This window comes from Cotesia glomerata, linkage group LG3 (assembly GCF_020080835.1).
Source record: "Cotesia glomerata isolate CgM1 linkage group LG3, MPM_Cglom_v2.3, whole genome shotgun sequence".
Classification (NCBI taxonomy): Eukaryota; Metazoa; Arthropoda; class Insecta; order Hymenoptera; family Braconidae; genus Cotesia; species Cotesia glomerata.
Window position 1 is genome coordinate 7,899,162 of NC_058160.1, and position 25,879 is coordinate 7,925,040.

The 25,879-nt window shown below is 30.5% G+C and overlaps 1 protein-coding gene across 5 annotated transcripts in view; it reads right to left on the bottom strand.

The window, feature by feature from the left end:
* LOC123261000 (agrin-like) overlaps positions 1 to 25,879 on the bottom strand; it is a 336,839-nt gene that overhangs the window by 189,511 nt on the left and 121,449 nt on the right. For 3 of the 5 annotated variants that reach the window (XM_044722428.1, XM_044722429.1, XM_044722425.1), the window contains exons 2-3: positions 22,000 to 23,634; positions 12,046 to 12,081 (exon numbers count right to left, since the gene is read on the bottom strand). In XM_044722428.1, the coding sequence (XP_044578363.1) occupies positions 12,046 to 12,081; positions 22,000 to 23,413 (1,450 nt within the window). In that variant the 5' untranslated portion in view covers positions 23,414 to 23,634. The remainder of the gene's footprint in view (positions 1 to 12,045; positions 12,082 to 21,999; positions 23,635 to 25,879) is intronic. The other 2 variants (XM_044722426.1, XM_044722430.1) reach the window with 2 other exon arrangements.

The following is a 25,879-nucleotide window of genomic DNA, read 5'->3' on the forward strand; positions in this document are numbered from 1 at the left end:
CGTGCAACTTCCCACTAATTTCATACCTAGGTGCTTAAAATTGCAATAATAATGTTTTTGAGCTTTCTGAGCTTAAAGTGATAGCTTTTCTATGCTTTTGAGCTCTTCGAGCTCAAAAGTCTGATAGAAGTTTGATAAAACACAGTTTTTCAAATTTTCAAACCGCAATAACTTTTGAATGAACTGATTTTTACGTGGTTGGCAGCATTCAACGCAATTTTTTAAGCCTCATGAAGAATTTGTAAGTTTAATTTGATCGAACCAGGAATTTCGGAGTAATTCCGAAAAAACACTTTTTTCGGTTTTCTTTCATTCACAATATCTCTCGAACGAATCAACCGATTTTGACCGGATTAGCGGCGATCGACGTGGTTTTTCAAGCTTAAGGGCGGTTAGTTTTTGGAGTAGATCGATAAAGCCGTTTAAAATTTATTCCAAAAAAACCACTTTCAAAAAAAATTTTTTTCTTAGTTTTTTTGAGATTTTTCAAAATTTCTCAAAATCTATCGGTCCGAATCGGTTCAAATTTTCAGGAAATCTAAGTTTGAGGGAACTCTTTAGAACGCCGTTTGGTACGTTCCGATCGGTTCAGTCGTTCAAGTTATAAGCGAGTCACATAGTCACACACACACACACACACACACACACGCGCGCGCACACGCACCGGCAACACAAGCATGGTCTGGTAGCCTCAAAGCTCCTAAAGTATGTCTCCTCCTCACGCTAGATGTCAAAAACGCATTTAACAGCGCAAATTGGAGAGACATTTTAGATGCTCTGGAGCACAAGTTTGACGCGGAGCCAAAGAATCTGGCACTAGTCGACAACTACCTGGACGAAAGAAAGCTAATAGCGAAAACTACGGAAGGCCCACAAGAATACGCCATAACGGCTGGCGTACCGCAAGGCTCAATAATGGGGCCCGATCTATGGAATGCGGACTACGACGAGCTTCTTGAAATCTCGTTACCAAAGCAAGTAGAGCTAACCGGCTTTGCAGACGACGTTGCGGCCACGATAGTAGTAGACAGCGTAGAAGAGGCCGAATTACTGGTTCGGGAAACCATTGACGCCGTCGAGACCTGGCTTGATAAACACCACCTGAAACTCGCCAAGCATAAAACCGAGATGGTTGTTCTGACACGTCAAAAATGGTTCCCAAAACCATTCGCTGTGGACATGGAAGGAACAACACTGACGTCAACAAGGGCCCTGCACTATCTAAGGGTAATGATAGACGAGAAACTATCTTTCCGCGAACACCTTGACAGTGCATGCAAGAAAGCCAGCAAGACGGTGTCTAGCCTAGCAAGAATCATGACCAACACTATGGGAAGAACCAAAAAGAGAAGAGTTCTTCTAGAAGTAGTCCACTCGGTACTGCTTTATGGAGCAGAAATATGGGCAGGCACATTGAAACAGAAGACCTACCGACGAAAAATAGCGGCAGTACAGCGGTGAGGCGCTCTCAGGGTTGCCTGCGCCTATTGAACGGTTTCCGAGGCGGCTATATTGGTCATTGCGGGAGCCGCACCCATCGACCTACTCGCGTTTGATAGAGCGAAACTCTATGACGCTAAAAACAGTGACGAAAACATGAAGGACACAAGAACGAGGATAAAGATGGAAACGCAACAAGAGTGGCAGGACCGATGGACATCGGGAGAGACGGGCAGATGGACGGCATGCCTGATCCCAAACATCAACGTCTGGCTTTCTCAGGAATACGGAGAAACGGATTTTTTCTCGACCCAGCTATTGACGGGACATGGGCAGTTCAATGCCTATCTTTTTAAGATGGGACTGCACAGCACACCAACGTGCAAATACTGCCCAGACAAAATTAACAACGTCGAGCACACGTTCTTTGAGTGTGACCGGTGGAAGGACTACAAAAGCAGTACTGATGAAACTATTGGCACCACGCTCTCCCCTGAGAGCTTAGCAACCTCCATGATCAAAAAAGAAGATAACTGGTCAGCTGTCGCAGCCTATGCGCAGCGTCTTTTGAAGGAAAAAATCGCAGAAAGAGACTAGTAACTAGGAGCAACCGTCGTGAGACGCAACACGGACTGGATTGAAGTAATGCTAACGCGGTCCCGATCCAGTCTTCCCCGTAACATCTATGGGGAAAGAGAGAGGAGGATGTTTAGTCGGTATTGTTGTCAATAATATTGACTTCTGAGTCCGACATACCCAGGACAAACATCTCGTCCTGGTATACGTAAATGTATTTGACCTCCTCTATAAAAAAAAAAAAAAAAAAAACAACAACAACACACACACACACACACACACACACACACAGAGCATCGAAAAAATAGTCAGGGAAGGTTTCTACGACCTTAAAACGTCGAGATCTGATGAAAACTCGATTTATGCATAACGGGGTGAAAACAATAACTTCCCGATTTTCTTAGCGGGAAGTTAAAAAAACGAGCATACTATCTGAAAATTAACATTAATTAATAAAAATGAAATTAAATTGTTGTTACTGCGTACATTTTTCTAAATAATTCATTAATTAAATAAAGTTGATCCATTTTACACACGTCACTGTCAAACTGAATCTTAGTACAGTACAACCTGGTTATAAGTTACATTGGATGATCTAGTCACTCTTACGGCAATTATATCTTTATCTATACCTCTATCGAAATATGGAATATTCCATGTAAGTAAAAGAAAGAAAGAAATATAACCAAGTTGTATTGTACCATCAATCGTAAATGATCAGCGTAAACAAAACATAGTTAGTAACAAATGACTAATGTCAGTCGCGGTAACGAAAGCATTTTATGCTCCCGCTGTTATAGAAGGCGAATGTGTAGCTTTAACAATGCACGAATCTTTAATTTTCTGCCTCGAAATAGGTGCAAAAGATGCGTACTTTCAACCGAGGTATAAAGAAAAACTAATATTGACCACCTATTCAATTCAGGTCGAGAACTTGTGCTTGCCATCAATTTATAATTTGAAACTTTGTTCTCATAAAAAGTAGTACACGGAAAGAAAAATATGGGAACCACTCCCATAATTTTATGGGAACAGTTCCCATGAATTATGGGAACTGTTCCCATAATTATAGGAAATTTTCCCAGAATTATGGGAAAATTTCCCATAATGATGGGAATGGTTCCCATAATAGTATAGGAATGGTTTCTATAATTATAGGAATGATTCCTATACAATTATAGGAACCATTCCCATAATATTATAGGAAATATTCCCATAGTGATATAGTAATGGTTCCTATATCATTATGGGAACTATTCCCATAATGGTATAGGAAGGATTCCTAGAACATTATAGGAATCATTCCTATACCATTATGGGAATCATTCTCAAAATAAAATAAAGATAAAATCTTCGTACAGAGTGAGTTCGAAATGATTCCTATAATATATACACGGAAAAAAAAAATTGGGGCAGCCACATGATTTTTATGTTGTAGGCAATAATAGTTAAAACAACAATAATAATTAAATAATAATAATCATAATAATAATAATCTATATTATTAAGAGAATAAGGAAAATGTTGTGGCCAGTGTATTTATGTGATAAAATGGGTTTTTGCTTGGAGTTGTGCCTTTTCAAGGTTTCATATCATTCTCACCAATAGTCAATTTATTATAATAAGAATTTAGGCTGCATTCGAAAATGCTCTGTGTCTAGATACATAATCAAGAAATGACCTTGTATCTGGTAAACTATTGACATTTTTAAAGATATAAGCTCATCCCGATGTTATACTCATCAAGAGCTTTCATCTGAGTACCCACATGCATTTTTGATATATGTAAATATATTGATGTGGGAAAAATTGATGTGGGTACTCAAATGAAAGGTCTCGATGAGTGTAACATTAATATGAGCTTATATCTTTAAAAATGTCAATAGTTCACAAGATACAAGGTCATTTCTCAATTATATGTTTAGAGATAGAGCATTTTCGAATGCAACCTAAATATGTATCATCATAAATTGACTATCGACGAGAATGATATGAAACCTTGAAAAGGCACAAATTCAAGTCATGTCCTTTGCAATGACACTTAATTTCACTAAAAAAATCGATTTCATCATGTGACTATCCAGGAGACAAAATTGTTCTTATCCTCTTAATAATATAAATTATTATTATTATTATTTAATGATTATTGTTGTTTTAACCATTATTGCCTGCCACATGAATCTTCCATAGGAATGTATCATGTGGCAGCCCCAATTTTTTTTTTCCGCGTAAAATTTATACCTATGTATTGTGGGAACCATTTCTATACTCTCATGGGAATGGTTCCCATAAATTATGGAAACCATTCCTATAATAGTATAGGAATGATTCCTATAGAATTATGGGAACCATTCCCATAATATTATAGGAATAGTTCCCATAATATTATGGGATTAGTTCCCATAATGATATAGGAATAGTTTCTATAATAGTATAGGAATAGTTCCCATAATTTTCTTTCCGTGTATTTACTGAAATTTTAAAAACTTTACTGGGTCATTAAAGATACTCAAGTGAAAGAAGTAACAATTTATTTATAAAAATAAATTTAAGGAAAGCAACTTTGTTGTTTATATAAACTTTCTAAGTGAAACAAGAAATCTTGCCAAATAACAATATCACTGAGGTCTTGAACCTTGCTGCTAACAGTGAACTTTCTTCTATATTTCACTATTTTTTCAAAACATTATCCTTTACATTTAGTGCAAACTTCTAAATACTTGTCAGTTTCTGATGAACAGCATGTACTTATAACATTTTCCAACTTTTTAAAATTTTGATCGATTATAGTCGCATGGATTCAACTCCGACGGAAAATGTATACATGTTTAAAATTTATGAAAACATTTAAGAAAGTATAACAAATTTATATTTATTATATACGTACTTTCACCGACAAACTTGTATGAACAATTTTTTACATGCATCATTTATAAAATTTATTGTATTTTCATTTAATCAAGTTTCACTCTTCAATTTTCGAATGTGACAGGAATTAATGAACTTAAACTTTACTTTCGTTAATACATATGTATGAGCGGTCGAACGCAAGTTGGTGTTTAATTACTTTCTATGTTTCAGGTATCAGGGATGAAAAGTCATAGTTAAAAAAAATATTTTTTTTTGGTTTAAGATATTCTGCCAAATGCATAATAAACATAAAAGAAATCCTCACAAAGGGCTGTCTGTTAAATCTAATTTTAAAGGGTCGTTGAATGAATTATAAGTTTTCTCATTTATGCATCATGGAAAAAATTTTTCATTCTCTTGATTGTTATAAAACTCAGTTCAATATGTTCGAGTCAAGGATCATTAAGAGCAAATTTAAAAAATATTACAAAATAAATAAATGCAGTATTCTTTAGACCTAAATTTGATATTTTGAACTGAGATTGAGGATAGTTACGTTTATTCAACAAAACAAAATCGGTAAATAAACTAAAACTTATCTATTAACATAGTCTTTATTGAGAGTAAAATAAAAGATAATATAAAACTAAACGATATTTAATATTCATTCACTAACTTTACTTATTTTAGTATCTTTTATACATGAATATTCATTTTATGGAAGCGTTGATTTAAATAAATGATGTTTTTAAAAGTTATTCCTTATAAGATTGGTGCCATGGTTTCATTGTTTGTTGTTTTTTTTATCAAACAAGCTAATCGTAAACTCATTGTCTTATTGACAAAATCAATATTTACATTGACCGTACTGAAATATCATAAAGGTTATATTTAAAGTTACATTCATCAATTCATCGATAAAAATAAATTCAAAATTTTTTTAACAAGTTTCTTATGCAGTATTAAATTATAAGTTTTTATGTAGCAAAATAAAAGATGGTTAAATACAATAGTGAGTAGATAATGTTAACTCACTTGTGCGAGTATTTCATACAATTTCGTGATCAAGTAATAAATAGTTTTGTAAATTAGACAGATTTTCATTATTACTTTAAAAATAAAATATTTGTCATTAATAAATTTTTATATTTACTCATTTTCATATTATTCAGTGAATTCAGTGAATTAGGCATTCCTGAGGGTTTACTAGCATTGTTGGTCATATTTATTAAATAGGAGAAACAAGGTGGCCTATGAGGATATATATTCTGAGATCTATGAATCGACATCAGGAGTTCCACAGGGCTCAAACCTGGGTCCATTGCTATTTATAATCTTTATTAATGTAATACTTATTGATCTGGAGCTGTATGACTAAGTGTATGGTTGAAGCTTTTGCTGATGATAAGAAGTTTTACTTATGTATAGAATCGGTCCGAGATTGTTCTAGACTGCAAAAATTTGTTGATCACTTTACTGAAATATGTGCTGATAATGATATGATAAATATGAAATGTTAACTATTACTAGAAATAAGTCGCCAATAATCTTTAATTACACTATAAATAATATTCTGGTGAAACGTGTTCAGACGCATGTAGATCTTGGAGTGGTCATAGACTCTAAGTTTAATTTCTGCCTTCATATTGATAAAATTGAATCGCAGTCCTGGAAAACCGTAGGGTTTGTAATTTGATCATGTAGACTACTAAAATCTATCAAAACAATGAAATCGCTGTACTGTTAGTTAGTCCGAGCCAGAATGGAGTACGCATCAATAGTATGGTCTCCAAACTATGAAATTTATAGCAATAAATTAGACAGAATTCAGAAGAAATTTTCAAAGTTTCTCTGCTGGAAAATAGATGGTATGTACCCAGACTATGGCTCTGACTATCGTGGTATGTGTAAAAGATTCAATTTGCTAACTCTGAATGATAGACGTCTTTATGCATCTGCTATGTTATTGTCGCGAATTATCACAGGACAAATTAACTGTGCGAGACTGTTGGAGGGAATTAGATTTAGAATACCTGCAAATAGACCTTGTTCTCCATTCTACTTGCCGTGTGTGAGAACCAATTTTGCAATGTCTGCGCCAATATATAGACTGATGAGTGCTGGACATATTTTTTATGAGTATGATAATGAAATAGACTTGACTCAGATCAAGAATATAAGAACACTTGCTGATGTTATTGTAAAATCTATATATTAGTATAATAATTGTTGTAACTTTAATTTTATATATCGCCTGAAATATTGGCTGTCAACAATTTTATTACTGTGTGTGTATTGTAGTACATACATACAAGTTTCTATATTATTTGTGCAATTATTGTAAAGGAACTCTGTAATTGGCTTAAAGCTGTTGAGTTCATTATTCTATAAATAAATAAATAAATAAATATTATAATACGATCATTCGTTTTTCGATCACAATATTGTGTGAACGGTTATGTTAATTACGTTAGGTAATTAAATCTATTTATTCATAAACTGAGTAGATAAGCCTTTCAGCACTCGTGTGTTGTTGAACTGGCTTTTTTACTTACTAACGGTATTTTAAACTGAAAATAACATTTTTTAACCCTAGACTGGTCAACGTATGAGCGTGACGCCGCGCTCAATTATATTTTTTTTATTACATCTTCAATATTTACTAAAATTATTCAAAAAAATTTGACTTTGTTCCTTGAACATTTTAGAATATTTTAATAATTTTTTCAAACACCTTGGAAAACGTTAAATTGCTGAAAAAAAATTTCTTAAAAAAATTCGCGGGGCTTTCCTCATCGCTTGACCAGAGTCGTAAGTAGTTTTTTGTCCGTGGCGTTGCCGAAAACACCTCTAATCTCTGCTTGTCAAACGTGTATGAACTGGCAACACTGTACGCTCTAAAAGCATTGCGGTAAATCCCTCATCACTTGACCAAAGTCGTTAGGTCGCGTTTGTTGACCAATCTAGGGTTAAACAAACTGCATAGAATAAGTGAGAAAACCGCACATTTTTATGTTTTTGCATTCAGGGGACAGTCAATATTTAAATATTGGTCATTTCTAACTACACGCACTTGTATAAATTATCAATAAACTAGTTAAGTAAACAAAAATGATCTGATGTAAAAGCGAGTAATTAACTTATCCTTGTAAGAAAGACAACATTAGCGAGTAAAAAAAGAAAACAATAGCATTAACTATATATTTTGCAACAACGACCTTAATTGAACTAAGCATGTGCATTTGATTGGGGCTAATAAAGAGTAATTAAACAGTACATGCGTAGTAATATTATAATAGCTTACTATTATCATATCAAAAACATAAACCAGTTGTTTTTGTGAGATTACCGATAACATACCAAATCGATATTGATTACAATGCTCTACTTTAATTAGCTCAATAAAATACAAACAATGGTCATATTCGGGCGAAATAAGTTCTTGGTAAACTTAATAATTGTAAATATAACAAAAGTATACCTTACTATATTTAAAATTAATAAGTTTATTGAGTACTTAGCTCGGCTAAATATAGCTGATCACGAATTTACTGTACTTCAAGCAGAAAACAAGAAAGCTTCTGTAGAGTGAATCGACACTAAAGATTGAAATTTGAATATAAAGAAATGAGAAGTAAGTAAAAAAACAAATACCTAATTAAATTACTGTATCAACCACTGAAATCCTGACTGACAACTTTGAAGTTTGCAGAGAAATTTAATTTAATACAATACCTTTCAGCCACATTTCTCTTTCTGAAGTTATCTGCTTTGCAAAGCAAAGAAACTTCATTGCAATTTTTTTAGCTGTGCTGTTGATACTCAACCTACAATTACTGTTTTATTTAAGTAGTATAAAATGAAGGAGATTCCTTGTAAAAATTCTTTTGAGTTTTTCGTATTAGTACAAACAATTTATGAGTCACCCTTAAAAAATTTTCTAATATCTGCATAAGATCAATTTTGTTATATGCTTGCCCAATATGGTCAAACAACCACTAAACGAACTATCAAAAAACCAGAGAGTACAAAATAAATGTCTAAGCATGATTTTGAATTCCCACTGGGTACATCAATTAAATATATGCATAACTCATTCAATATCTCAGAAATAAAAGAAATTGTAGATGAATATTAACATAGCTCTGTAATGAAAACATAAATAAATCAGACATCTTATTAAACGTGGGTGAGTCAACCCAAAACCTATGGATAGAATACAAAGTAATGAATCAAATAGTAATCAATAAAAATAACAAAATTAATATAAGAAATGTAAAACAAATGTGCCTAGCGTAGTTTTAAGTTGTAAATATTGTAAATAAATAAATAAATTTATTTGTTTTGAGTTAGCTGTAAGATTATAACAATACTTAATTAGCTTTTTTTATAAAAAATTATTTACCTAAATGACCAGATTAGACTAAATATGGCCATGTCAGAAACTTTTTTACGAGTCATGTCCGACAGCTTGCAAATACTTTTCAAGAAAAAATAATTTTTACAGTCCAAGTGAAAATGATCAACAGAAATCTTTAATATAAAATATTGAGTGAGTAAATAAAATGTAAACTAATAAAAAGAGTTTCAGACCTAAATTTTTTTCCGTAAAATTTGTCGCCAATATATAATTTTTCTTTTTTCAGCTATGCATTTAAGTACATTTTATTCTCCGTTGCACATACTATTCAACCACATACCTATTGTAAAAAATTTAATATTTATTGTCGATAATATAGAAAGATATGTGACAATTTTTTTCAGTGAATGCATGCACAATTTTTCTTTTTACTTCATCAAATTTGAGCATGCGAATCATGCAATTTTAGTTTTTCCAAATTTTTTTCTATTATCGTTAAATTTATCTTGTTGATCGAAAACTATTTTATTGCTTCAACCTCATTTACGTTATCATTACACTCACGATTTCACGAAGAATTTTTTGATTTACATTAAAGAAATCTACGTGTTTATTAAACCAATTATTTTCATAAAATAGCATAAAGTGAATGAATAAGTAAAATAGTATATCACTGCTAGCTTAATGTTTCTCGTTATATAGTTTAAGAATCGTGACTCACAATCTCAAATAATTTTCATGATGATTTACTTTTATTCAAGATAATATGGAAACAATCACAAAAACGCTCTGTTTGATGTAGTGAAGATAGTAATACTGGGCCATATGTGAATGAAGTAAAAGGACTCTTTTCCGGGACTAACACTAGACCAGGATTGTAGAAGACCGTATTAGGCATAAGTTCAAACAACTAACATGCAAGTCTTCCATAAAACAACGACGAAATCATGAAAATAGTATATCACTTTGGCAAAGCGCTGTTTTTGATAATATCTCAACTATATAGAATATCTTAGAGCCTTTCATTAACCAAGCATACTAAGCAAAATAGGTAAAATCGCTAAAGCTATCAATTTAATACGGTTCAGAGTTCAGTACACTTTTGTAAAAAAAAAAAAAACAAAAATTTTATTAATTGTTTTTGAGTAAATATTTTAAGTTATCGGTTAAAAGAGATAATATTTACTCATGGGAAGGGAGAAAAGTGGGCAAAATGAGCTCCTTAAAATCTTTTTCTTTTTTACCTAATGATTAAGTGAAATAAAAAAAAAAAATAAATAGTTGATTCTTCTTATAATTTTTTATAGGACCCGGTTTACCCTTTTTTCTTCTGATTGTTAATAAATTTGAAATTTAGACTTTTAAAAATTATAACTGTTAGTTTCCATTCATATTATTTAAAATAAGGTTCAAAATTTCTGAATCTCATCTTCAAATATAGCAAAAATGATTATTCTTAAATAATTAAATAATTCCTTTTCATTTGAACTAAATATTCAACCATAATGTGCCCTATTTCAATTAATACTTTTTTTAGTAATATCAAAACTCAATATGAGAAGCTATTTACGGGTCTTTAAATATACTTGATTCAAATGGATTCAAAATGTAATTATTCATTTCAAAAGATAAGTGTCATTCAAACTGACAGATTTATCTTTCAATGTAAGCCCGAGTAATTGACATTATATTAAGAAACAATTTTCAATTATTAAGATAAATGAAATGTCTAGAAGAAATGAGTAAATATTTAAATTTCATACATAATATATAAACTGTAATCTTTTTCTATGGTTTCACAATAATTCATTAAGCTGCACGTTAAACTAGTATGTACAAAGGCTGGCGCCCAACTGAAATACACTAACTCAGTCTGAGGAGTTCGAGCGTGTTATCTATAAATTATTAGGTTTTAATTTTGATTTAAATCCCTTGGTTATAAAATATAAACAAGAAAAATTTATGTAAAACTTGATTTCATTCGTACTTAAAGATATGTCTTCGGAAATAGATTTCATTAGCAAATTTCGTCACTTTAATTATTCATTATTTCTTACATGTGTTTCATTTGAAGAAAAAGATACTTGTAGTTAAAATTATAAATCTAATCACTTAATTTTCTGAAATAACAAAAAGTAAAAATTCTTAGTGTTATTGTCTTTTTTATCTTATTGATGATAATTATTATTATTAAATGAAGCGGACTCGGTAAATAAAAAAAAAAAATCCATACCTGATATGCAAAATATCTTATGAATCTAACACTCATATTTATGGAATTTATACTTTGGTAAAATAATATGATCATCAGCTTTCTTTGACACGTTATTCTTACTAAATGCATGTTTAAATGTGTCAAGTATACGCGTTTGATTTCGTATGCTTTGTAATTCGACACTCACATTTTTAGATTATTTTGTCAGTAAATATAATAATTTCAAGAGCTTTCAATATTTTTAATCAAAATTCTTTTATGAGTATCAAATTATCTTACAACAATATTTATATTATTTATCGATTATGTTAACAAAATTTTTAATTTTGCATGGAGTAAATGCTCCAAAAAATTTTGTTGTTAGTAAAATATCAAGATGTGCATGTACATTATTGCAAAAATTCTATACTTTATTAAATATTTTAAGGGCTGGTTTTACTTTTGTTAGTAGTTCCACTTCACATTCTCTAGTATATTCTATGAAATTCACATTCTTCAGCATAAAATATTACGCTGAGATATTACCATAAAAATTTAAACGATGTGTCATTTTAAATACGATATAAACATGAATACTGTTATGTTTACTATAGAGAAAACTTACCCTCAATTACCGGATGTCGTGGTTTATAGGACATATCTGAAATTAAAAAAATAATAGTATTACTATCAATATTCTGTTACCTACAACTATAACTAATTTATAATCACTATCGTATGCTCATTCTTTATAAAAATTAAGAGAATAATGTTCAGTATTTATATTTTCATTGCGAGAAATTTTGATCAATACCTTAAAGAAGATATAGACTAAGTAATGCATGGAAAAAGTTTCTGGTATATTCTATGTTAGTGGATGCTATAATTCATGTTGCATAGACATTTCTAACAATATATATTTCTACCAATTAGGAATATGACTTCGACATTTCAAAATGAGTCATATATTTAACATATAGAACTGATACTTATTTGCCACCTAATATTTTAAATCAGAATTAATCAAAACTCTGTATTTTTTTCAAAAAACTTTTGATGGTTGTGCACAAAATCAATAAAGAAAATTTTGGAATTGATAATCGGATTTTATCGAGATTATTAGGCATTACTAAATTACAAATAACTACATCAAAATGGCGGCTGGCTATATCTTACAGACTTTGCAGGTAATCCATCTTAACTGACAGGTAAGCTTTTTTTTGTTGACATTTAATTAAATTATTTTTTATATATGTTTTCCATTATGATGAATAACAATATAAACAATAAATTATTATATAAATTTATTAATAAGGAAAAACAATTAATATTTCTTTTATGCAATATGAAAATAACTACACTTGGGAACAAAAATACTTGGTATCTAAACTGTTAATTTTTTGAATTGTTAATGTCTACTATTATCGAATAATCTTAAATTATAACGTGAGTCATGTCTTTTTTAAAATTCACTTTTCTCTTTGTCGAAAAAATTAATTTGATTTCTGTCAGATTCTGAACCGAGTTGACTGACTGAAATGTGGTTTGTTCCAAAAAAGTTTTCCCTACAGGTACTTTTTTTAGGTAGATTTCATAGAAATCTATCTATTGCATTGGTCCTCATGTCAGAATTTACTTAAAATTTGATCATGTTATCTTTTAAATAGTTGATTAAGGCTCGAAAAATAGTATATTACAACCCAAGGCCAGAAAGTTGGATTTCCTGGCGTATGGGATATGATGGCCGAGGCGTAGCCGAGGCTTTGCTGGTCTGGGCGGGTATAAAAATAAATAAAAATAAAAGTTAATAAATTGAAAAAAAATGTTATTTTAAACTTTACTAACAAATGCTCTGATTAAGAGTGATATCATGCACAGAATTTGTCACAAATATTTAAACTCATTCTAATTACAGAATTTATTTTTTTAAGTTGATTAAAAATTAGTTTTTAATTAGAATTCGACGGCTAAGAAAGATTGAAATTAAATTATTACAAGTTTGTAGAGTACATAGATCGTTTTATAAACAATGCTTTACTAACTATCAAAATATAAGAAAAGCAAATAAAATTCACAAAACTATTATGTTTTATTTTTTAAACTTTTTATATAAATTATTTGTGCAGTATTATTATTAAATAGTTCATTAACAATGATCTAGTTAAAAATTATTTTTATTTTTTTGACATTTTTTGGTTAGTTTATGCGCTGACATGTTACATACAGACGATGTTGTGACTGTTATATATACAGCTGAAACTCGCTGTATAGGCCGGTCGCGCCACGAAAATGCGAAAGAAAGCGAGGTTCTGTGCTGCCGAGCCAGAAAATATGCGTAGCGCGCATGCGTTAGAGCAGGCCATAAAAGTTGCTCTTCCTGGAGTAAATTGCTGCCAGGAAGAGCGTACTTTCGGCTAGGAGAGCAAGAAAAAAATTTTTTTAAGCCGTTCCACCTTGCGAGGAAAGACCAAAATATAATCAGTACTCCGTTAATTTATATAACAAGCCCCATTACATAAAGATTAAATCAGTGGTTAATGTTGATGATATAGAAAGTTAACTTAAAGTAAATTTCTTGTCGCCTTACGATGCCTAAGTAACGAGAAAATTGGAGCTTCTATAGTTAATGCATCGGGGTGATGCCTGTCATACGTAAGACTATCGAAAGCTTCTATAATGAACCTTGAAAGCTAGCGGTAACAAGAAATGAGGTCAGACTGATATAGCAAAGTAAGAGTACCGTCGTAATAACCCTTCCCTAGCTAAATAGGCCCTATCTAAAAGCATTAGAAATAAAAGGACATGAATCTATTGCAGCTGCTATCTGCGATAATAATCGCCGAGATTAAGTTAAATGATCCCATCATCTACAGTGATAGTTGGAAGATAAACATGTGCAACATCCTGAAAGTGTGACGTGTTAACGAACCGAGAGTTTACCAGACTGGACAAGAGCTTTCTCGCCAACGTTACACGTATCCATCCATTTGTGTAGCCTCAAAATACGAGTTTGAACCGAAGGGTTGAGTCGTTTAAGCTACTTAAAGCCATCAAAGTAACGGGTATCAGTACATGTATGCAATAACGTTTTCCTGTTATGTACATAGTCATACATATTAACTTCCGTCGATACTACGTCATGTAAGGATATGCGTCAACATGTGTAGTTGACACATGTCGCCATAATCTACTCGAGTGTCAGTGTCACTATCTCAGCTATCAATGGATAATATCCCTTTGACTGGACCTCTGATAATAGCACACTAAAAAAAAAAAGTTTTTTTTCCACCCAGAATACAAAATATTTTTATCCAAGTTTTTTTATATCCAATAAGTATACGTTTCTTAATATAACAAAACTGGTATTTTTCGTCTAAGAATACCTAAGTTTTTTCTGGAGCTAAAATTTTATGCTGCGTTACCATAGCAACCGCAGCAGTGGCGCAACCAATTCTCTGATTTTCCCTCCAATTTCACAGTTCTGGCGTGTTTGCTTACATCATTGAAAAGTTGAGCTGATTTATAATTTATTGAACAATCACCTAGTTGTATTATATTTAATATCATAATTTGGATGGATCTTTCGGTACCAAAAAAATTTGCTCGAATGGGATTTACGTAATTAAAAATTCAATTTTTTAACGATTTAATTAATAATTAATTCAATTTTTTTTCAATTGAATTATTATAATTAATTTAATTTTTTTAATTTAATTATAATTGATAAATTAATAATTATTAATTTATTAATTATAATCAAAAAGATCCACAGTATTATAAACACATCATTTGCATCTGTGTCAAATGAGGTTAAATCAGTCATAGTTCTACTTTGGTATTTTGCTGAGGAAGAAATCGAGTTTTTTAAAAACCACTATACTTTTTAGTTTGGAATTCCCCTCACAGGAATACCAGTTTCTTTACTGGAAGGAAAAATTTCCTGGATGGAAAAAAACTTTTTTTCAGTGTACACGTTAAGTTGCAACAACTTTTCCATAGACACCATCAACTCTTTATGGTCACAAATTGACTTTTACACATTTTATTAGTTTAAAACTAATCATTTAATGTGATCTATCATTCAATTTTATTGATGATGAGGTCAAACAAAGTGACGTTTGACAGAGAAAATTTATTATTTAACTGATAAAGAGAGAAATGAACAAGAAAAACAGCGATCAAAATAGGGGAGCTATATATTGCTTAAGGGTGATTGATTTTCTTCAATACATTTCGACTAAAGTTTCTGAGAACGAAAAAAGTGAGCGAAATATGAGAAAACTTTCGACAGTGAATTTGTGCTTTAACATCACGAAGGACCGTTTCAATATTTTATTATTTCTACAATCTCTCACTTTATATTTGTAATTTCAGCAGAATCGGTTGTAATCATAAAATCACAAAAGTATAAAATCATTTACAGATTCAGTATTCATTTTATCTTCCTGCATTTATTGTTTAAACCTTTTCTTTTTATTTTTATTTACAACAATTGTTCTCATATAATTTCCGAGTCATTTTCAAAATAGACGCTGAAAATTTTTTGTTGAAGTTAATTTCATACATGTTGTTAAATAAAATTTGTAAATTTATTAACTTTAAATAATACTGAAATTTATACGTGCATCAAATTTAATGATATACATATTTTTTGTTATTTTATTTACTTAATATTTATCAGCAGGAAAAACACAGAATAATTTTCTACGTTTTAAAACTAGCTAGGCATTTTTAAAAAGTTATTTGTGCATTTATTACTATTTTAGATTTTATCAATTAGACTTTCAAGGGTTACTAAATAAGTAAAATAATCCAATTTACGTTTTATACAAAATTTCAGTTCATTAATTCAGTTATAATTGATTTTCAATAATTTTTTTTTAGTATTGGAACGGATGGATAGAAAAACACACTTCTAATTAGAGTTTTTATCTAAATTTTACTGGAGTATTAATACACATCAAACCAAATGGTTTGTAATTTTCTAAGGGTTACAACTATCATGGTAAAATCAGTTGATACTTACCGATTATAGAAATAGTTTTATTAATTTTTTACACCTTCATCTAGTTTAATAATTTTTAATTAATAAAAAACGAAAATAATTTATTTATCATCCATTAAACGACATAATGGATAACTTATTTGGGGTTTATTGATGATAAAATAAAATATATCAAGTCTGTTATAAAAGTAATTAAATTGGAAAAGTATTTTGTGAACATCTAATGCCTGACTTAAAAACCGGTGTTCATAAGTCATCACTCATCACTGTTACTACAATGAACTCGTTCTTATATAAAATAGTTCTAACACTTGAGCGTTTATAACAAAGGAGAAGATAAGAGAAAATTTTTTTTATATTATAGTTCAAGATTTTCCGGTTCACGTTCGTAAATGTCACTAGTTCTGGCTTTAAAACAGATCTCGGGTTTAATCGAATACGGAAATTTAGTATGTAAGGCACGTGTTTGAGAATCTGCCTTTATGAACGTTTTCTGTGCTATTCTCCATTTCATCCTCATTTTCAACCTGCAACAGCACTCATACTATTGCCAACTGCTTGTCTGCCAAACACCCGCTTACATTTTATCTTATTGCTCTTGTTGACCTCAGAACTACGATAACTGTTACTGAAAAATTGAAGAAGCCCTGGATCTTATAATATTTCTACAATCATCTATTCAACAAAAATTTGTTTAACAGATTTTTTTATTTTTAAGCTCAAGACATTTAATCTTTGTTTTTTTTTTTCAGATGCACAATTTGTGAAACGAAGAGCAGAAACGCTAACGATAGTCAACAATGTTTAGACATACTTGAAATATGGGACAAGTATTATGAAATTTTTGCCAAAACAAATTATGCAAATATCTCTTCTTTAACAGAAGGAAATACCGTATAAAAAAATTGTTGGCAGACGAAGAAAACGAGGAAAAGGAACCCAAGCATACCATATAAATGAGTCTTGTGTAAAATTGGATTCTCAGGTACAGCTATAATTGCAAGCACCAGTTCTTCGCACCTCTTTCAAGTACGTAACTCGTCTCCGACTATGCCTGCACTTTTATTTTTTTTTTGCTCATTTGTTTTTTCTTATCGAACAATAGAAACAAATGTTGAGTCGACCTGACTCTTTAAACTACGAGACAAAAAATAAACTTGCTATGCATAAATTTACGTGCATTTTTATTCCTCGGTCATAAAATTTATTAAAAATTGAATTGATAAACGTAGATCTATTCATTCGATACTTATTAACGTCGTATATTATTATTTTAAAACTTATTGAATGAAGAAAAAATATTTTTTGATAGTTAATACCTTTTTTTACAGAAAATAAAACAATTTTGGTGTCATATCAATCAAAATCTTTACGTAGAAGGAAAAACGTTTGATAAATATTACTTATGTATGATATAGGCGTTCTATTACTTATCATCTCTGAGACAAAGTGTTTTTAAATTTGCTAACAATTTTTTTAAGAGAGTAGGCTTTGCTTTTGAAACCCCTTAAGCTAGTGATTATCCGCTTTTCAAGAAAATAGAGATGATAATTTTTTGTACAAATGAAGAATCTGTTACTGAAAAGTAAGAGCAGAAAAACAGATCAATTAAATAATTCAATGTAACTCACTAGATTGCCTGAAGATAGTTCTCTTTTTTTTATTTGTCAAATAAAAATGAACACTTGTATAGAACGAAATGATCAGAGATTTATAGTTTTATTTCTCAACACTAATCTGAAAAATATTTAGACCGATGATATTTTGTCCACGGATAAAGACGCCTGTTATCGCTAGAATAAAGCCTAGTACGTAAAAAAACAAATGTCTATCTATACCAAATTATCTTCGAAATATTTGTTTCATGAATTACATTTTGAAGTCTTTACTGAAGATTTTTTTTAAACCTTCCACTAGTTGACGCTTCTAAAAATTTCTGTAATGCTACGGTATATCTTCTATTTTTACTGCTACTTAGATCAAAGTCTTTGAAAAATTTTATTATTTTGATAAAGGTGAAATGTGTTTATCGAAATTTTATACCACAATTTCTTACGGTGTGTTGAAGAAAAGGAACAAACTGACTCGAACAAATTATTGTCAGCCTAAGTAAACATTAATAAACATAATTTGCTGATTAATCTAATTTCATACATTTTCGCGGTCAAAAAGATTGATACTTGTTGAAAGTTTCATTTAGAAACATAAAAGGAAGTAATTTCACTATTATTACTTAATTTTGAGGAGCACTCACCTATTAAATTTACCGATTAACAAGCGAAAAGTCGAAGATACCTTTCGCCACTTGCTAAACGTCCTACGAAATTACTTAACTAAAACTATATTTTTTTTTTTATAAGTAGTTAAAAAGATTTATGAACTAAAGAATAAAATTTGATAGTCCCTTAATTTCCGTAGACACGTTACATACCGATAACGAAATAGATGCACAATAAATTTAATGTCTTCATCTTTATTTGCCATTTAAAAAGATTTTCTTAAAATCAATACATTTTACGTAGCTTTAATAAAAATTCTAAAAGTTCATCAAAATCTCCAAAAAGATAATTGCGAGCTGAAGCTTTGAAGTTAAAAAAATAATTTCAACCATATTATTAAATCCAATTATAACTTAATTCCAATTTACATCACGCGAAGTGGACGACAAGCAACTAGCTCGTAGGTAAGTATCATGTTGAAAATATAAATTTAATTGTCTCAAAGAACCTGGGCTTAATTATGAAACATTATGTTTGAATTAAATATCTGCATAAGCAGGAGTCTTTTTTACTTAATTTAAGAGCGTATACAATGTTTTACATTTATCGATTTCGAGGATATTTTTCAAAGTCGTTGATTGGGGCTTCACGTGAATAAAATTTCATGAAATTTGGCAAAAATAATCAGAATATCATTACGAAGAATATGAGACTTCCTATTTTTACTAAAAAAAATTTTTAAAATACTATTAATTATTTTAAAATTCGGCGGTTAATACTAGGTTATGGTTGAATATTGAAAAAAATTAAAATTAAATTTTTTGCAGCACTTTTCAGAAAAATAATTACCGTTATGTTCTAGAGAAACATCTAATGAATTGATTTTTATATGCCATTTGATAGTTTCTAATCACATAAACTCAATCAATTCATTTAAAAATAAAAATTGTAAAAATTATTTGAAATGTCAACAAAAGCATTTGTTGCGTGATTTTTAACCATGTCACTAGATGGTGGTTTTAAGATAAATTGATAATTTTCTTTTCGACCAATCTATTAGCTGTATAAAGATATAAAAAATAAATCAAAGGAAAGTTTTTATGATAAAAATAAAGTGAAATCCTAAAGAAGTGGAGGATAGGATAAAATGTTGATCGTATGATTTGAAGCTGGCTACACTCATCTGTCGAAGTTTACCCAAGATTAATGTTAACTTTACTTGAAAGTTAATAAGTCTAACACCGATAAATCCTAGAAACTCTCCCTTTTACTTTTTTTTCTCTCACCTCATCTTACTTTTTCTTATTATTTTTCGCTCTTTCTTTCACTTCTCTATCTTATTTTCTTTCCTTCTCACCGCGTACTCTTTCTTTATACTTTTAAGTAAAATCTTAAGAACGTTTTTCGATCATAGTACATTTTGGTTGAGAGTAAAGAAGTTTGAAGGGAAAAAAAAAAATAGTAGCTTCAACTAGAAAGTCTTTCTTAAAAGTAAAAAAGATGCAATAAAATTACCTGTAATCACTGCTAAAACTGTGAACTGAAACTGGAAAGGTTACCGTAACTTCGGTATATTATATGTGTATTACTAAGTAATTACAAAAATGTATAATATGTAAAAAAAATTCCTTAAACGTTGTTAGTTACTGTTTTATCGAAAGAATAGTAACTAATTCATCTTATTAATAATACTTCTAACTCATTGAAATAGAGTAAATTAATTGCTTATAAAAATTCAACCTTATATGTAAAACAAAAACTTACTAAAATATATATAGATATTTTTTTTTTTAGGTCACATGCATTTTTGCTAACTTAATTAATTTTTCACTTGATTTCTCGGTGTTTACGTTAATATTTTATCACTTCTCATAAAATTAACATATTGCAGCAGGAGATTAATTTCAGTTAAACTCTATTTAGTCAAATATTAATAGATTTAAACTGTCGATAACAAGAAAGACTAAATAAAATATTTCAAAAATGGTAAAGCATATTTCGTAGAAATTTATGTTTTTAATACCTAGATTATGATTTTTTTTTTTTTTTAATAATTATACCGAGCTATAAAAAATAAATCAAGAAAAAATATCCACTAAATATCACTTAGCAATAACCAAAACGGTAAAACAATTTATTTTTATTTTATAAGCTAAAAAAAAATTAAGTCAACTGAACAGAATTAGTTTAGTTTTTAAAATCATAGATGTAGGTTATAGTGTAAAAGTATTTTGAAGAAAAATTTTCAATCAATTTGATTTTTTCTAGAAAAAATATAAGTTGTGGCTAATCATACGGTAACTAGCGATACGAAGGGTAGAAAGTAGAAGCTTTCCACACGCCCATGTAATAAACTTTTACTTTCCACTATTCGTAATATCCAATTTGTCGTAGTTTCAGCTATGTCCAAAAATATGTGTTATTCTACACTACAAAACAAAATTTTTGAGCCATTAGCAATAAAAAGATTTAAATATCTTCGATTTTTTAATCTATTTTTCCTCAAACTATTTATGCATTTTGTATTTTTATATATATTTTTAAATATTTTGTAAAATTAGGATAATTTATCTAATATCTAACTCTATGTACAGATGCTTTCGCATCTCTATAGACCTGTATGCTAGAAATAAATAAATAAAATAAATAAATAACTGTTTTTTTTATTAACCTTTTATTTGACGCATCATGAAGTAGTAACGTATTTGAAGAGTTTTTAAATTTGCTAAATTGTTGCAAAGTGATCAACATTACACAGCAGAATATTAAAAGTATGAAAAACTTGAAGAGTTATGCGACAAAATGTTTGCCAATAAAAAAATCATAAAACAAGAATAGTGATCCCAGTAAAAATAAATTGACGTGACTTTGACAAAACAAAATAATAGCGTTCTGAAATCAACATTTTTCTTTCTTTACTAATGTTCCCTTTCCTTTACCCGTAGAGTATCGTTTTGGATACTGTGTCCTCATTGCTCTCATTACGGAACACATTGTAATTCCGACCAAACAGTTTCGCTAGTGGCAAGTTTCTACGTGCCAGGCATGTCAAATTCGACACATAAAACTGCAGGGGAGACAGTTACGCCCCACTAACGTATCACCAGCACGTGCTACCGACATCGAGGTAACTTCTTGACTCTTTCTTTATTTTTTATTCTTTAATTTTTTGCTATTTCATTGTTCTATGTCAAAGACACAACCCTGAGTTATTACTATCGGAAGTCATTACTACAAGATAAATTATTATCGACAACTTACACCTTGATAATTTGAATTTACAATTTGAACAAAAAAAAAAAAAAAAAGAATTATTAACATTGTGAAATAAGAAAGAAAGTGTTATTATACTTACAATTAAAATACAACAATATCCCAGCAATGAGAACGAAAATTACAATAAGAAGTACAAGAAGAAGCAGTAAAATGGTGGGTCTACACCAAGGACTCGAGGTAACTGTTGTTTGTTGGGGATCTTTAGCCTTTTTTTGATCCACCACGCTGGATTCTCCGGTAGCATTTACCACAACTCCTTTGTACGTATAGGGAGTTGTTTTCTTTTCAGAAATAAACCCGTGATCATCCTCTGGATCAGAGTAGACTCCATATGCTTCAAAGTTATTTTTCTTATATCCATTGATTTTCTCCGAAGTTGACGTTACAGCAGCGGTAGATTCGGAATTCTGTTTCCTTTGATACACATTCGAACTGGTGCCCAATTCACTTATTTTCAAAGTCTGATCATAGGATTTAACGGATGTATCTTGATACCGAGCAACAGGCTCGTACTTTGATCTCTCGTGAATATAGCTTTTGCAAGTGCTAAGTTCATACTTAGACGTTGAAGATTGAAATCCCTTGGTTCCGGAATCGTAAGTTCCATCATCGTATTTTGATTCATAAGACCTTCCGGCTGTATCGTAGCCATCATAACTTTTCCCGGATGATTCATATCTAGGTAGAGTACCATAAACTTTAGCACTAGAATCATATTTGCTCTCGTATTTGAGTCTGCCAACTATTTCCGAATTACTGCAAGTACCGAGCTCATAAGATGATTCCCGAGTTTTTACCCCCGATTCGTATCCACTTTTTCCTATGCTGCCGTAAACTTTATTCACCGGCTCATATATTTTATCAGTAAGATGACAATGGTCTTTTTTCGGCTCGAGCTTAAGGGTTTCTTCAGCATATCGAGACGAGTATTCGTAATTCCCCAGATCTCGAGAATACCTTCTTCCAATATCGTGAGAATCCTGATTGTAAATTCTAAGCTTTTGGTTATCCTTTTTTTCGTAAGGAGCGTCCAAATCAGACTCCTGATAAGACCGATCTGCTGTTCTGTCATATCTTACGCTTTCGTCTGGATAAAGTCTACTATTGTATCGATCTACATTGTCCCTATCATAACCTGCGTCCGATAAATTTCTGTCGTAGCTCCGAGCTAAATAACTTCTATCACCGTAGCTGACATCATTGGTAGTCGCGGCTCCATCACTACTGTCAATGTAACCTCCAGCTGTTTGACTCTCTTGGAAGCACTTGGGATCATAATCCAGGTAACGGGAGGACCGCCGCTCGTTACCATAGTCCATGGAGCCTTCAACGACGTTTGGCAGTTTACTGTTCAAATTTTCACCGGCTATACCGGTAATTCCCTGACAGGTGCTACTCTCCGCATGTTCCACCAAATTAGGTAACCGTGATGATGAGCTACCTGGTGTGTGTTCTGTCAAATCCAGTTTCAATCCATTGCCTGCTCTTCGCATTTTCGGCAATTAACATGTTCGCGGTACAATTTATATCATCCATATGTGAACAATATTTTTAATCTTTCAAATTGTCGATTTTTTTGAACAGTGATGATTTCCAAATCAGTTATTTGAGCGTTTTACTGTCTTCATTTTTCGTCACTACCATGTACATTCTACGAACACTGATGTCAATTTCTAGACCATGTCAACCATCATTAGTCGCATTATTGGCACATCTGAAAATTAAAAAATGAAAGGTTGTGTTAGTTTTGTTAGTAATGTTAGTAAATTTTGGTTGTTAATAATTAATTACATTGAATAATTCAATGGATGAAGGATATCATTAATTATTCGAAAAATATACGAGCAATATTAAATTTAAATGATCACTTTTAGCGAGTTTACATCGTTGTTGATGTGGAATGAATAGTATGAATGTTAATAGTATTAATTGTGTAGATAAATAGAGCAAAAACGATTATATTTTAATGAACTATCGAATCACCATAAATCTTATTTCTCAAAAATGTTTTTTTGTGACGCATAGATCTATTTTAATTCTTCACCACTATTAAAAATTCAAATACCATGTTAAAGCTTATGTTTTTCTCTATTGACGAAAAATATGCAAAAAAATTATTGTGTGGTTTTATGAAACCACGATGCAAGTGAAACTTTTTTTGGATTGTTGACATTCAACTAAAAATTTTCAGAAAATTAATCAATTTAGGGTATTAAAATTGTGTTTTTAATCCTAACTTGATAATTGGTAAATGAAAAGGGTCAGACTAGGGGATGTTGCAGCGATTGTGCTTATAGTCATTAACGGATCTTAGTGAAATTTAGTACATATGTTACTCAAACGATTATCTCAAATAAGTTCAGAGATTAGCTAAGTAGGTCAATAAGTTAAGAAATAATAGCTGTTTGAATTTTTCTGAAGATAGTAGAAGTTGCATTTTCTGTCTTGTTATTTTTAAAGAACATTTAATTGAAATAAGATAGCTTATTATTGAAGTTATACTTGTTTTAGCGCGTTTAGATGAGAGTGAAATTTTTGAGCTGCGCGCGCATGATGTCCCAAAAAAGCGACATGATGAAGTTGGCTATCAAATATAATTAAAAATATAGATTTCTTTTACTGACTATGGTTAACTTATAAGTTAACTCATATAGAGGGTAGTCGAAAAATATCCATCGAAACGTTGTTATTTTTAAATTCGATAGAAATACCATTTAATATGAAATATATTATTCATATTATTAATCAATTCTAAAAATGGTCAATTAAATATTTTACTTTTTATTTAACTTGGTGATAATTTCTTTTTAATTAATATTTTTTTAAAAATAATAACAATTTCATGAATTAAAATACTTGAACTAAAATATAAATATTGTAGTAAGGTAAAAGCCTTAAGTAGCTGCTCATGTACCAATACATGCTCACTCCATGTATTTGTACATCTATATTCACAAATATAGATATACAAATACATGGAGTGAGCATGTACTGGTACATGAGCAGCTACTTAGGGCTTTTACCTTACTTATTACATTTAGGTATCTTCTGATTGAGTTCATAATTTTTTAATACAGGCTTAATCATTTTGTTTATCAAATCTAGTAATTCTATCCATATTTTTTTAAATTTATTTTATAGACCATTTTAATAATTTTTCGGAATTTTATTAGTAACAAAATCTAGTTTTGTGCTACAATATTTGTAAGTCTTTAAATTTATGTAATTAATATTATTTTTGAAAAAATATTAATTAAAAAGATATTATCAATAGGTTAAATAAATAATAATGAACTATTTTATAAGATACATATATTTTAAATAAAAAACAAAAAAAATAGCGTGGAGCACTGGCACAAATGAGTAATAGTCTATACACTACACGGTCAGCTGCTGCGAACTATAGGCGCCGCCATATTGGCCTTGGCTGCTCTGACGAGCGCCTTTCACTTTATCCCTACTCCGCGGCCGACCGTCACGCAACATGCAACACACAGACGAAAAAGTTTGAGACGATGTAATAAAAGTTTCACTTTAAAAATTAAAAAAAAAATTTTTGTTAAAAAAAAACTATTATTAATAAAATGCAGCGCTAACAGTTGAAAATACATTTAACGATGTTGGAAGCCGACAAAGGCACCATCTATTAACAGCTTGTTTAACGTTATGGATTTTGGATTGCTTACATTTTAAGCGTAAATGCAATCTATGACGTAAATTAATTATAAAAAATTGGAACACTTTTTATAAATTGTTATTTATAACCTAATGTAATAACATCTTAAATAATTAAATGAATGGTGCTATCGGCTCCGATTGTTTTGGCGCAACAACCGAAACAAGTGTGCTAACACACGAGTAGCAAAAGTCATATCAACTCAATTTATTAAAAAAAAAAAAAAACATAAGTCGTTCAAAATTAGTTGCCGAAAAAACAGCTGTACTAGGAAGATACTGCA